This window comes from Oncorhynchus masou, chromosome 33, assembly GCF_036934945.1.
Source record: "Oncorhynchus masou masou isolate Uvic2021 chromosome 33, UVic_Omas_1.1, whole genome shotgun sequence".
Classification (NCBI taxonomy): Eukaryota; Metazoa; Chordata; class Actinopteri; order Salmoniformes; family Salmonidae; genus Oncorhynchus; species Oncorhynchus masou.
In genome coordinates, this window is record NC_088244.1 from 45,551,883 (window position 1) to 45,566,121 (window position 14,239).

Below are 14,239 nucleotides of genomic sequence, written 5' to 3' on the forward strand. Positions count from 1 at the left end.
TATCTTTGCAGTTTTGGAAACGTCAGAGTGTTTTCTTTCCAAAGCTGTCAATTATATGCATAGTCGAGCATCTTTTCGTGACAAAATATCTTATAAAATTTTAAAAAAGAGCGCCCCCTATATCGAAGAAGTTAACTGACTTGCCTAGTTCAATAAAGGTAAAATAAATAAAAATTGCATATCTGAATGAGTGGTTGTTAGGGTGCTAAATATCCATGTTTACGATAGTTTAATTCCTTTGTCTCTCTCTTCTCCCACTCTTTCTTTCCCTACCCCTTTCATTGTGTAACAAGCCGTCATATCGGGTTAGTCTGCTCGGGACTTTTCATTGCATTTTGTTAATAGTCAATGTATAATCTATCCTGTGTGAGTGTTTATGTAATTCTGTGATTATTTAGCTAGTTAGTAAATAAAGCCGTTTGTGTATCGCTGAGTCATCATGTAGACTAGGGTTTGTGCAGATTTGACGGATTATGCGACAGTCAGAATGAGACTGATATGAGATATTAATTAATGAATGACTAATATAATAACGATATATTCTAATATTCTTGAGTTAATACGGGAAACGGTAACTCATTAAACAAACTTATTTCCATGGTGCCCCAATATTGCTAATAAGTTAATTGTTACATGATTAATTTAATCGTAAGAATTAAACAGTTAATTGATTTGATAAAATAATCCTCATTGCATTAATGGTAGTCACGTCAAGACCAAGTGTACATGAAATACATGATAAAATACAACAGAGCAAATTACTAAGATTTTCATAGTTACATGTGTCTTCAGTTCAGAATAATCTCTAAAATAAAAAGTCTAATGTCACACACACAGAGAGATTTCTAACACGTTGTCACGTTAGTTGAATGTAGGAGACCAAGGCGCAGTGTGATGTGAATACATTCTTCTTATTTAATGAAACGAAGAACACTTAAACAAACTTTACAAACAACAAAATGACCGTGACGCTATATATAAACAAGTGCAGACACAGGCAACTAACCATAGACAATAACCCACGAATTACCCCAAAAATATGGCTGCCTAAATATGGTTCTCAATCAGAGACAACGATAAACAGCTGCCTCCGATTGAGATCCAATCTAGGCAACCATAGACATACAAAACACCTAGATAGTAAACAACCCCATAAACATACAAAACTCCTAGACAGTACAAAAACACATATATCACCCTTGTCACATCCTGACCTAACCAAAATAATAAAGAAAACAAAAGAATACTAAGGTCAGGGCGTGACACAAGTCCTCAAAGTATGATTTAATTTACTGCCCTTTTAACCAAATTAATGTTGGAACTTACCCCCAACATCACCCCAACCTGAATCAACATTTATTTGCACTTTGCTAGTGAAAACAAAAGGCAAGAACAATATTCTCGTATCTAAACATCACAATTCGTATCTAAATGATAGGAAATCACATCTGTGTCGCTCCTTCTTTAAACTATCCGCCATCCGTCGGACGTAATAACAGTGTCCATGCAACAATAAATCCACAGCACTTACAGTACAATACAGCTTTGTTTACTTGCTCTTTTTTTTCGACTACACGTTTGTGATTTTTTTTTATGTGAATCAGACAGCAATTGAGAATTGATTCATGTTAAGATGAGGAATTTGGCTGTTTTGGCTGCCAGAGCCAATTCGTTTCTAAACAGAACATGTGAGGTCCTTGGACTATAAGGAGTAATGTCAGGCTCCTTTAGTTCATTATTGGGCTACATCTAACCATACTGTCCTGGTGTAGTGTGTCATGATTATTATAATAATTTATTAATATGTCCTTGTGTTATGTCTTGCGGGTTTCATAATCAAGTCTTTGTAACAATTCAATAATGATGAGACGGGATTCAGTTCAACGATTTATCTAGGACGGGCTCGGTTTACACATACAGTGCATTCGGAAAGTGTTCAGACCCCTTCACTTTTTCAAAATGTTGCTGTGTTACAGCCTTATTCAAAAAAATATGTTTTTAATCCTGATTAATCTACACGCAATACATCATAATGACAATGCAAAAACAGGTTTTTGTATTTTTTTTAAAAATGTATAAAAAAACATACCTTTATTTACATAAGTATTCAGACCCTTTGCTATGAGACTTGTAATTGAGCTCAGGTGCATCCTGTTTCCATTGATCATCCTTGAGATGTTTCTACAACTTGATTGGAGTCCACCTGTAATAAATTCAATTGATTGGACATGATTTGGAAAGGCACACACCTGTGTATATAAGGTCCCACAGTTGACAGTGCATGTTAGAGTAAAAACCAAGCCACGAGGTTGAAGGAATTGTCCGTAGAGCTCCGAGACAGGATTGTCGATGCACAGATCTGGGGAAGGTCCAGAAGAACAGTGGCCTCCAACATTCTTAAATGGACAAAGTTTGGAAACACCAAGACTCTTCCGAGAGCTGGCCGCCCGGTCAACCTGAACAATCGGGGAGTAGGATCTTGGTCAGGGAGGTGACTAAGTACCCGATGGTCACTCTGACAGAGTTCCTCCCGAGAGATGGAAGAAACTTCCAGAAGAACAACCATCTCTGCAGCACTCCACCAATCAGGCCTTTATGGTAAAGTGGACACCAGCTGGAGTTAAGAGTTGTCCAAACCTTTGTCTGAATTCGAAGTTTCAGACCCTTGGAGATTTAACCTCTTGAAACTCTGGGGGCGCTATTTCATTTTTGGATGAAAAACGTTCCCGTTTTAAACAAGATATTTTGTCACAAAAAGATGCTCAACTATGCATATAATTGATAGCTTTGGAAAGAAAACACTCTGACGTTTCCAGAACTGCAAAGATATTCTCTGTGCGTGCCCTAGAACGTGAGCTACAGGCAAAACCAAGATGAAACGGCATCCAGGAAATCAGCAGGATTTTTGAGGCTCCGTTTTCCATTGTCTCCTTATATGGCTGTGAATGCGAGAGGAATGAGCCTGCCCTTTCTGTCGTTTCCCCAAGGTGTCTGCAGCATTGTGACGTATTTGTAGGCATATCATTGACCATAAGAGACCACATTTACCAGGTGTCCGCCCGGTGTCCTGCGCCGAAATTGGTGCGCAAAACTCAGCTGCAAGTATTTTTCCATGGAATTCAGAGAAGAAAGCAGGCTTCCACGAACGATATATCAATGAAGAGATATGTGAAAAAACACCTTGAGGATTGATTCCAAACAACGTTTGCCATGCTTCGGTCGATATTATGGAGTTAATTCGGAAAAAGTTTGACGTTGTTGGTGACTGAATTTTCGGTTCGTTTCGGTAGCCAAATGTGATGTACAAAACGGAGCGATTTCTCCTACACAAAGATTCTTTCAGGAAAAACTGAACATTTGCTATGTAACTGAGAGTCTCCTCATTGAAAACATCCGAAGCTCTTCAAAGGTAAATGATTTTATTTATTTGGTTTTCTGGTTTTTGTGTAAATGTTGCGTGCTAAATGCTACTCAAAATGCTAAGCTAGCTTAGCATACTCTTACACAAATTAGTGAATTGCTATGGTTCAAAAGCATATTTTGAAAATCTGAGATGACAGTGTTGTTAAGAAAAGGCTAAGCTTGAGAGCAGGCGCATTATTTTCATTTTATTTGCGATTTTCAGAAATCGTTAACGTTGCGTTATGCTAATGAGCCTGAGGCTTATTCACGATCCCGGATCCAGGATGGGGAGTATCAAGAGTTAGTTAATCCATCTGGAAAAGCATACTCTTTTTTGTCATTGGTTCATAGACTACTTCCTTGTTGATGACAGACTTCTCCATTCCATATATTCATGTTCATTTAATCCAATTGTTGTATCTGACCACGCCCCTGTTACTATGGAAGTAGTCTTTCAAACTGTTGACAATCTGTGACCGCCTTGGTGGATAAATACTCAACTGCTCCGTAATGAACACTTTATCAATTTTGTTTTGCGTCAAGTTGAATTTTTCATGAGTACAAACCCCAAACATCTCTGTGTCTACTCTCTGGGAAACTTTGAAAGCTTATATCAGAGGTGAAATTATTTCCTACGCCCCACATTCGAACAAACTGAACAGGGATAGGCTATCTATGTTAACACACTGCATTGCCCAATTGGATTCCATTTATTCCATTTCACCATCTCCGGATATTTATAAGGAGCATTTAACTTGGCAAGCAGAATGTGACACATTATTACCAGACCAGGTTACTGAACTGCTTGTCAAGTCTAGGAGCCCTTACTATGAACAAGGAGATAAAGCCAGTAAATTATTAGCTCACAAGTTACGTCAACTATCATCATCATTTCAGATTCCTAAAATCCGTACATCGTCTGGGATATCATTAGACCCTAGGGTGATCAATGATGAGTTCAAGAGATTTTACCAGTCTTTATATACTTCTGGAAGAAAAGCAGCTACATTCCAATTTCTTCCACTTTCTGTTCCTTCTGTCAGCCAGGATTTGGTAAAGAAAATTAGAGCTGCCGATCACTGTTGAACAATTGTCTAATGCTGTCAAATCCCTTCAATCCGGGAGAAGCTCAGGGCCTGACGGCTACTCGTCAGAGTTTTATAAGACGTTTCTCTCCAAAATAGCCCCTATTCTAATTGAAATGTACAATGAAGCATTTGTAAATGGTGCTCTCCCACAGACTCTCAGTCAGGCAACCATTTGTCTTATTCTTAAAAAACAACCACAAGACCCTCTTGACTGTGTATTATACCGTCTAATTAGCTTGCTAAATGTTGACTCTAAAATTCTCCCCAAACTCCTGGCAACGCGTCTGGAAACAGTCTTCCCATGAATCATCTCTCTGAATCAAACAGGATTTATTAAAAATAGACACTCATTATTTAATAATATATATCATCCTTCTGTCGCCAATACATCTGAAGCCATTATATCCCTGGATGCGGAGAAAGCGTTTGATCGGGTAGAATGGACATTTTTTACACTCCAAATAAATTCGGCCTTGGAATCCAAATTCACGACTTGGCTAAGACTTCTGTACTCATCCCCTCAAGCCTCTGTCAGGACTAATAACACTCAATCAGATTGCTTCCTTTGCAACGATCGACACGCCAGGGTTGCCCTTTAAGTCCCTTACTGTTTACCCTCACCATAGAAACTCTTGCAATAGGACTTCGCTCCAACCCCCTCATCAAAGGTATAGTCAGATACGGACATGAACGCAAACTGTCTTTACATGCAGATTATGTATTATTATATACATCCAACCTTTCTATTTCTGTTCCTGCTGCCCTTGCCATCCTTCACATCCTTCGGTCACTTATCAGGGTATAAACTGAATCTCAGTAAAAGTGAATTGATGCAGCTTAATATGGCCTCAATAAATTCCCCTTTACAATAACTTGCCATTTAAAATTGATGGATGTAACCTGTCAGAATGCTCTCGATGGTGCATCTCTCTTTTGTTACGTCTCGTGGGTTTCATAATCAAATCTTTACAACAATTCAATAATGATGACACTCATGATGCGCTGTGGCACAACCCCAATACACAACAATAGCAATTCTAGCAATAGGCCTAGAAGGTGGTATAGTATGTTTCACGGCTGATCTCATCCAACAAATAATGTACAGAGAAATGGGACCAGCCAGGCTGTTAGATAGCGACTGCTGTTCATCTTCCTTAGCCATTAGATTGAATGACAATGTGTGTTGCCTGGAAAAGTACACAAAATCCCGTCCTGGTCCGATTGCATGCACTCTGGCATGTTGTGTATTTGGGGCTCTGCCGAGGCAGAATAGTAGCAATTCTAGGTGTTGTTAGTGGTTCTGAGCTTGATGAGTCTTTAGATGGTTAACCCCACCCAGCACAGGCCACCCCAGGATGCTAGCACATTACTGTGCAGTCCTCTTGTGATACAAGTTGTATTTTTTGGTCATTGTGCTCGCAGTGTCTACAATGGCTGGGAACTCTGACGGTCAGAATTGGTGTCTTTGTCTGAACTACCGCAAGTGTTAATATAGTGTTGCCTCAACTCCGGTTCAGTGTACAGTATGCAACCAAGCTGCTGGGGTTACTTGAGTAAATCGTTTGTAACAGTGGATTTTATATATGTAGCAATGTTTGTAGAGCTCTTGTTTTAGTGGCACAACTGGGGATTTTTCATTGTACATTGTCAAGTGGGTAGTCATGATGTGTGTTAGTGGTCAGAGGACCACTGGTTCAAGCCCAGTAAAGGGACCGGGACAGTGGAGGAAGCGAGGCTGTTAGCAGTACAGTGAAGCCAGTTACATAGAGACACATTCTTTTTTAGGGTTCGATCAGCACTCCTACTTTGAGAAGCTTGACACATACAGTCCCTGGAGCTCGGGGTCGGGGTTTATGCCTTTCAGTTAAACAAAGAATAGCTAGTTAGTGAAACACTCAATACCTTTGTTGTATCCCTCTTTCTCCATCCCTCTCCCATTCTTTTTTTCTATCTTTCTCTTTGTAGCCTAAGGAGAGGACATAGTCTGCGATGTCCTTAGGTTTCTTGTCCTGTGAACACTAGGCATTGCTCAGCTGTTTGTTTGACTGGCAGTGGTACAGGCCACTATGTCTCTCCCACACCTCCTCCTCTCCTGGACCCAACTCACCTTGTTAGTGTCAGCATTTAACAGTGCCACTGCCTCCTCAGCACATCGGCCTGAGTTAGTATCCCCACAATTGATATCAAAGAGAAGTAGCGAGAGAAGGGCACTTAAATGTTGGAGAAGTACTAGCTCAGTCGGGACTCGCCTTTGGAGGGAGAAATCCCATTTTCTTTGAGAGCGAACGTAGGAAAAGTGCCAAAGTTGGGTATATCCCCAAAGCCAACACTTCCTTTGGCCGCCGTTCCTTCCAGTTCTCTGCTGCCAATGACTGGAACGAATTGCAAGAATAACTGAAGCTGGAGTCTTATATCTCCATCTCTAACTTTGTGTCAGCTTTCAGAGCAGTTTACCTATCACTGTACCTGTACACAGCCAATCTGTAAATAGCACACCCAACTACCTCATCCCCATATTTTTATTTATCCTCTTGCTCTTTTGCACCCCAGTATTTCTACTTGCATATCATCATCTGTACATCTTATCACTCCAGTGTTAATGCTAAATTGTAATTATTTCACCCCTCTATGGCCTATTTATTGCCTTACCTCCCTACTCTTCTACATTTGCACACACTGAACATAGATTTTCTATTGTGTTTTTTGACTGTACGTTTGTTTATGTGTAACTCTGTGTTGTTGTTTTTGTCACACTGCTTTGCTTTATCTTGGCCAGGTCGCAGTTGTAAATGAGAACTTGTTCTCAACTGGCCTACCTGGTTTAATAAAGGTGAAATAAAAAAATAATTAAAATATCAATACCTCGCCTTCTACTCAGTTCTTGGAGTTTATAATAGATAGCAAGGTCTTGGAACTCTTCTCACACACCACCAGTAGAGAATGTTCTAGGCATTCAGCCTTCAACTGAAGAAAAAAAATGAAATCAAGAAACCTTGGGCGTGCTCGGAAGATTCTATTGTGGTCATTTAAGATTTTTCCCCCCCTCACTCTTTTCTTATTTTGATATAAAGATGCAGCAGAAATACTTAGCATTTAGATGGGTGTGGTGTAACAGCACCACTACGAGGAGTGTATCTCCGATAGCACTTGGTATTGCACTCGGACAGACAGAACAGACACAGCAGGCGGACAGACAAACAGACAGACCAGGCACCGACAGGACAGACGGACAGACACAACAGACAAACGAAAGGACACAGAAAGACAGGCGGGCGGGGAGACCCAACATACAGAGACACGACTGAACTACCGACTGACCAACAGATGGGTGGGAAGTGGAATACCAAACTGTGCCCGTTGTTGCTGCAGGAGCCCCCCCGTACAGCAGTGAAGAGGCTCCTGGGAATGCCAATGTGTTTACCACTCCCCACTGTACCAAGGCCTTGATTGGCTGCGCAGACCATTAGCTTCCTGATTACGAACAGCTTAGACATTAGCTTCTTGGAAGTAAGTTATTCATTCCCCACAGCTAGAAAGCACTGGTAGTTGTGCCGTCCCTCTGGGCAAAAGGCAAACAGTTGTTTTTGATGCCTTACCAGTTTAAATGCCCTGACGAGTTTCTTTGAAAATGTGAGGGAAACAACAGAAAGTGTTCTGGGAAATGAATGAGAAACACAAAATATTAGTGATTATTCACAGAGAATAGATAATGAAGTGGAAATAAAGTATTCCTTTGCTACAACATGCAGCGAGCATATACTGTAGTTCAATTTTCACTGGACACACAGTATATTGTAATTGTTCTATTGTGACCCTGGAAGGTAATGCCTCAGGAACCATGGCTGAGTCGCCCATATGGACCCACCTTACCTGCTAGTATTTCCTGGTATTGTATAGCTCAAAGGACAGAAAAAATGCAACATTTGACAAGTAAGCCAAACTTTACGTTTTGGTACAGCATCAAAAGTGACCCACTATCGTCCTGGTTAGGTGAGGGTTTGGCCAGGGTAGACGTCATTATAACATTAGAATTTGTTCTTAACTGACTTGCCTGGTTAAATGTAATAATATGTTTCCATCATCTAGCCTTAATAAATATAATTCAATGTCTTTCTGTGCTTCAAAAGGGACATCTGTTGTATGCTCCTTGACATTTTGCTGGACTAAAGTGTGATCGTGTACTTTGATAGAAGAGAGCTGGGGTCTGTCCTGAAGTTTCTGCCTTTCAATCTTGTCTTTTATCTTCTTTCTAGCCTTTGCCTAAGGAGCCATCGTAAGGAGTTTAGAACACAGTGGGTAGGTGAGTCTTGATCAATCCATTCTCTCAAAGTGTATGTTTCTTTTTTGCACTGCCAGCTGTCAATCACATTTTTATATACAGTGGCAAGAAAAAGTATGTGAACCCTTTGGAATTACCTGTACTTCTACATAAATTGGTCATAGAATTTGATCTGATCTTCATCTAAGTCACAACAATAGACAAACACAGTCTGCTTAAACAAATAGCACACAAACAGGAATATGTCTTCATGTCTTTATTGAACATACCGTGTAAACATTCACAATGCAGGGTGGGAAAAGTATGTGAACACTTGGATTTACTAACTGGTTGACCCTCCTTTGGCAGCAATAACCTCAACCAAACATGTTCTGTAGGTGCAGATCAGACCTGTACAACGGTTAGCAGGAATTTTGGACCATTCCTCTTTACAAAACTGTTTCAGTTCAACAATATTCTTAGGATGTCTGGTGTGAACTGGTCCCGAGTTAGCCTTACATTGTCCTGCAAAATGTCTTGATAAACTTGGGAATTCATTTGTCCGTCGATGATAGCAAGCTGTCCAGGCCCTGAGGCAGCAAAGCAGCTTCAAACCATGATGCTCCCTCCCTCCACCATTGTTTACAGTTGGGATGAGGTTTTAATGTTGGTGTGCTGTGCCTGTTTTTCTCCACGCATAGTGTTGTGTGTTCATTCCAAACAAGTCAACTTTAATTTAATCTGTCCACAGAATATTTTGCCAGAAGCGCTGTGGAACATCCAGATGCTCTTTTGTGAACTTCAGATGTGCAGCAATGTTTTTTTTGGACGGCAGTGGCTTCTTCCGTGGTGTCCTCCCATGAACACCATTCTTGTTTAGTGTTTAACGTATCATAGACCCATCAACAGAGATGTTAGCATGTTCCAGAGATTTCTGTAAGTCTTTAGCTGACAGTCTAGGATTCTTCTTAACCTCATTGAGCATGCTGCACTGTGCTCTTGCAGTCATCTTTGCAGGACGGCCACTCCTAGGGAGAGTAGCAACAGTGCTGAACTGTCTCCATTTATAGACCATTTGTCTTTCCATGGACCGATGAACATCAAGGCTTTTAGAGATACTTTTGTAACCCTTTCCAGCTGTGTGCAAGTCAACAATTCTTAATCGTATTCCTTCTGAGATCTCTTTTGTTCAAGGCGTGGTTCATGTCAGGCAATGCTTCTTGTGAGTGTTTTTTAAATGGCGGGGCACCTCTAACCAACTTCTCCAATCTCGTCTCAATGTTTGTACTCCAGGTTTGCTGACTCCTGACTGTGTTTGTCTGTTGTGACTTGTGATGAAGATCAGATCTAATTTTATGACCAATTTATGTAGAAATCCAAGTAATTCCAAAGTGTTCACATACTTTTTCTTGCCACTGTATTTCTTAATTCCATTATTTTACTTTTAGATTAGTGTGTAATGTGAACTGTTAGATACAACTGCATTCTTGGAGCTCGGAACACACGTTTTTAGCTATACCCTCAATAACATCTGTGAAATATGTGTACATATGTGACCAATAACATTTGGTTTGATTTGAGATGAGTAGAAGTGCAGATCTGAGACCATCTTACCATCTACCAATTCTAACATTAATCGTTGGAGTTTAAAGGTTAAACTGGCCTCTGCGCTTATACCTTTTCAAAGCAAAAAAGTTCTCTTTTTCACAGAAAATACATAATTGGTGGTTGCATTTTCCTCTGCGAAAACAGCTTTGATGAAAAAAGTGTATAGGAACAATCTAAAGGCGCTATACTGCTAGAAAGAGGAGTACAAATTAATAAAGCCCAAAGAGGCTGCTTCAAAGGACCAGGCTACTTCAAATGGCTGTGTTGTTTAAGAAGACTAAGGAAATATACTTTTGTGTTGAGAGAGTGCGCTATGAATAACCAAATTAAGTCATACCCCCACTGCAGAAAACCGTAAACTCCTTTTTAGGTTTCACCCGGTAAACATTGGCTACTGCAGTTTATCCAATTGCTTATTTAGTGAATTTATGAAGCAATAGGAATATTATTTTTCCATAGTGCAGGGCTGTGTGAATCCCAGCCTAGAAAAAATATAACTGTAAAATTGGGTGATATTTCAATGCCTCCAAGTCTCACAGCCAACGTTGTAAGATTGATTTTCCTTCTTCCAACAGAGATAACAAAATGTTTTGCATACATACACAAATTACCAGAGATGAGGAGAAAAAGGAAATTGGGTGCGTCATTTTCCGAGTAGCCTCAAACTCATGAATTTCTTTGCAGATTTCCAGACTCATATTTAAATGTATGAAAGCTTCATATGAGCGGTCTAGGGTGTCTAATTTGACGATTGCTCATGGTGAATCATTTATATATGTGGAAATTATCCATTGTAATGTATGGCAATTTTTGATATGGTTTTATTATTATTGAACTCAATGAAATGTTAATAAAAAGTAGCTTTAGAATAGTACATAGAATAGTATATGAAGTATACTATTAAAATAGTATGTTTTATTTAACCTTTATTTATACAGGTTATTCTCATTGAGATAAAATCTCTTACATAGTCCTTAAACTGATGAAATCTCTCAAAAGCCTGCATAGTCCTTAAACTGTCATTATACACCACTTGTTGGAATATTAGGAGTGTTTGTATAGTCAAATCAACATGCATTACTCACATGCGCCGAATGCAGTGAAATGCTTACTTACGAGCCCCTAACCCACAATGCAGTTTCAAAAAATACACATAAGAATAGGAGGTTAAAGTAACAAGTCAGCTGACTTGGGAAGTTGATTTCATTTTTCCCTATTATAAAGTTCATAGTTCGCTCAAGATGAAGTCATTCTGTATAAATGACAATGAACAACCACTAGTGATGAAATACATTGTTTTCTCGACTCTACTGTTTATCCCCCTTTCTCCCTCTCTCTAACTCCCTACCCCCATCCCAGGTTTTTTTGTGCCAATCATGGCAGAAGGGGAACAGAGGGCAATCACCAGGCAAACACATTTTGTGTCGATTCGCCAATTTTTTTCTCAAACCACTACACACCCCCACTCCAAAAATCAGAGGAGCCCTACTATGTGACAGTGCACAGATGTCCGTACTAGTCAATGAAAGCAACACACCACAGCATCATCACCGGGACCCACATGCCACGTCACAGACTGAAATACAAAACCTACTGTATATAGCCTGGGTTGTTTCAGCACGGCAAGCAGTAAATCATTGGGAGTCTATGCATGTGTGAGGAACCAATCATTTTTCTACCTATCCCTATGGAAAAAAATCTGAAGGTGTGTGTGTGTGTGTGTGTGTGCGTGCGTCTCGTGATATACAGTGGGATCAAGTTGACATAATCTTCTTCTTAAGTGTGACACATCCAGTATTGTACTGAAGCTCACTTTCTTGCAAACTTGTATAATCATGTTTTAGGGGATGATCATGGATTTAAAGCATCATTATAACAGAATCATATCTTTTCAATACATAAATAGAAATAGAAAGATCTATGACACATAAGTTAAAAACAGTAAGTATGTCCGTTAATGTGTAGTATCAATTCATTATTTCAAAGTTATGGTTTGAATTGCCTATGTTTTAATATGAAGCACATTGCAAGTGGCATACCTCCATACGACATCAAAGTGCTGTTGTTTATATTGGATATAATGTGTACATTCACTGTGTATCCTGTTCCGTGAACATTATCAACTTGAATGTATGTTACAAGAACATAAGAGAGCATCACAGAAAGAGTGAGATCATAAGGATATTGTAAACATATCACCGAAATGTAGTTATTTTCCTTCGAAACACATGAGGATAAAAAGACAGCCTCTCATCCCTGGGGCTAATGTGTGTGTGTGTGTGTGTGTGTATTTGTGAATGTAGTCATGTGTGCTTGATGCTTGATTCTCAGTGACATCGTTTACATGTGCACAGTATTCCAGATAGTAGCTCATATCCCAGTTTAGGTCTTATTCAGGATAAGATGTTTACATGCACCTTTGATATCCCGCGAGTATCCCTTTATCCATGAATAAACTAAATATTCAGAATTTGCCCGTGGACGGCGGAATGATTTTTTTGACAGGGGTTGCGGGATTCTTTGTTGTTGCCTCACTCAGATAAAAATAAATAATAATCTGACGTTAAGTTTGTTTCTCTAAAATGTGATACATGCTTCTCTTTTGTCATTACTTGATACTCAATAATAATGTCATAAATCCATAGAATGATCATCAACAATCTAGTTGACATCTGTAAAGTATTATCTTTCATTTTTGCTTCTCACACGGAGCGAAGACGTTTGGGGACCGGGGAGATTTTGCAAAATTTCCAAATTACATCAGTTGTTGGCCGGTTTTAAAGGACCCCCCACACCTCCGAAGAATGACGAAGGATACTTGTACATATTCACAAATTGGGTGTGGGAATTTCCATGTGGAGTTGATAAACATCAACATATAGCTAGCCTGCGAACCTGCTAACCTTATCTATCTAACTAGCTGGTAAATGTTATATGTTGTTGCTGTTGATTCTATTTTTAACTACAACATATTCAAAAGATTAGCCAGCTGCCTCTGTGGCTGGTTATGGATATGTCATAAGCATTGATTTAAGGAAAACATCCTCACAGATGGAAACCACTTTGGCTTTGCCATCTACAGTGCCTTGCGAAAGTATTCGGCCCCCTTGAACTTTGTGACCTTTTGCCACATTTCAGGCTTCAAACATAAAGATATAAAACTGTATTTTTTGTGAAGAATCAACAACAAGTGGGACACAATCATGAAGTGGAACGACATTTATTGGATATTTCAAACTTTTTTAACAAATCAAAAACTGAAAAATTGGGCGTGCAAAATGATTCAGCCCCTTTACTTTCAGTGCAGCAAACTCTCTCCAGAAGTTCAGTGAGGATCTCTGAATGATCCAATGTTGACCTAAATGACTAATGATGATAAATACAATCCACCTGTGTGTAATCAAGTCTCCGTATAAATGCACCTGCACTGTGATAGTCTCAGAGGTCCGTTAAAAGCACAGAGAACATCATGAAGAACAAGGAACACACCAGGCAGGTCCGAGATACTGTTGTGAAGAAGTTTAAAGCCGGATTTGGATACCAAAAGATGTCCCAAGCTTTAAACATCCCAATGAGCACTGTGCAAGCGATAACATTGAAATGGAAGGAGTATCAGACCACTGCAAATCTACCAAGACCTGGCCGTCCCTCTAAACTTTCAGCTCATACAAGGAGAAGACTGATCAGAGATGCAGCCAAGAGGCCCATGATCACTCTGGATGAACTGCAGAGATCTACAGCTGAGGTGGGAGACTCTGTCCACAGGACAACAATCAGTCGTATATTGCACAAATCTGGCTTTTATGTAAGAGTGGCAAGAAGAAAGCCATTTCTTAAAGATAACCATAAAAAGTGTTGTTTAAAGTTTGCCACAAGCCACCTG

The 14,239-nt window shown here is 39.6% G+C and overlaps 1 protein-coding gene across 1 annotated transcript in view; it reads left to right on the forward strand.

Moving 5' to 3' along the window:
- LOC135527612 (chemokine-like protein TAFA-5) overlaps nt 1-12,891 on the forward strand; it is a 61,586-nt gene extending 48,695 nt beyond the window's left edge. Inside the window, exons 4-5 of the mRNA XM_064956104.1 lie at nt 8,744-8,790; nt 11,716-12,891. Of these exons, the coding sequence (XP_064812176.1) occupies nt 8,744-8,767 (24 nt within the window). The 3' untranslated portion in view covers nt 8,768-8,790; nt 11,716-12,891. The remainder of the gene's footprint in view (nt 1-8,743; nt 8,791-11,715) is intronic.
- The last annotated feature ends 1,348 nt before the right edge of the window (nt 12,892-14,239 follow it).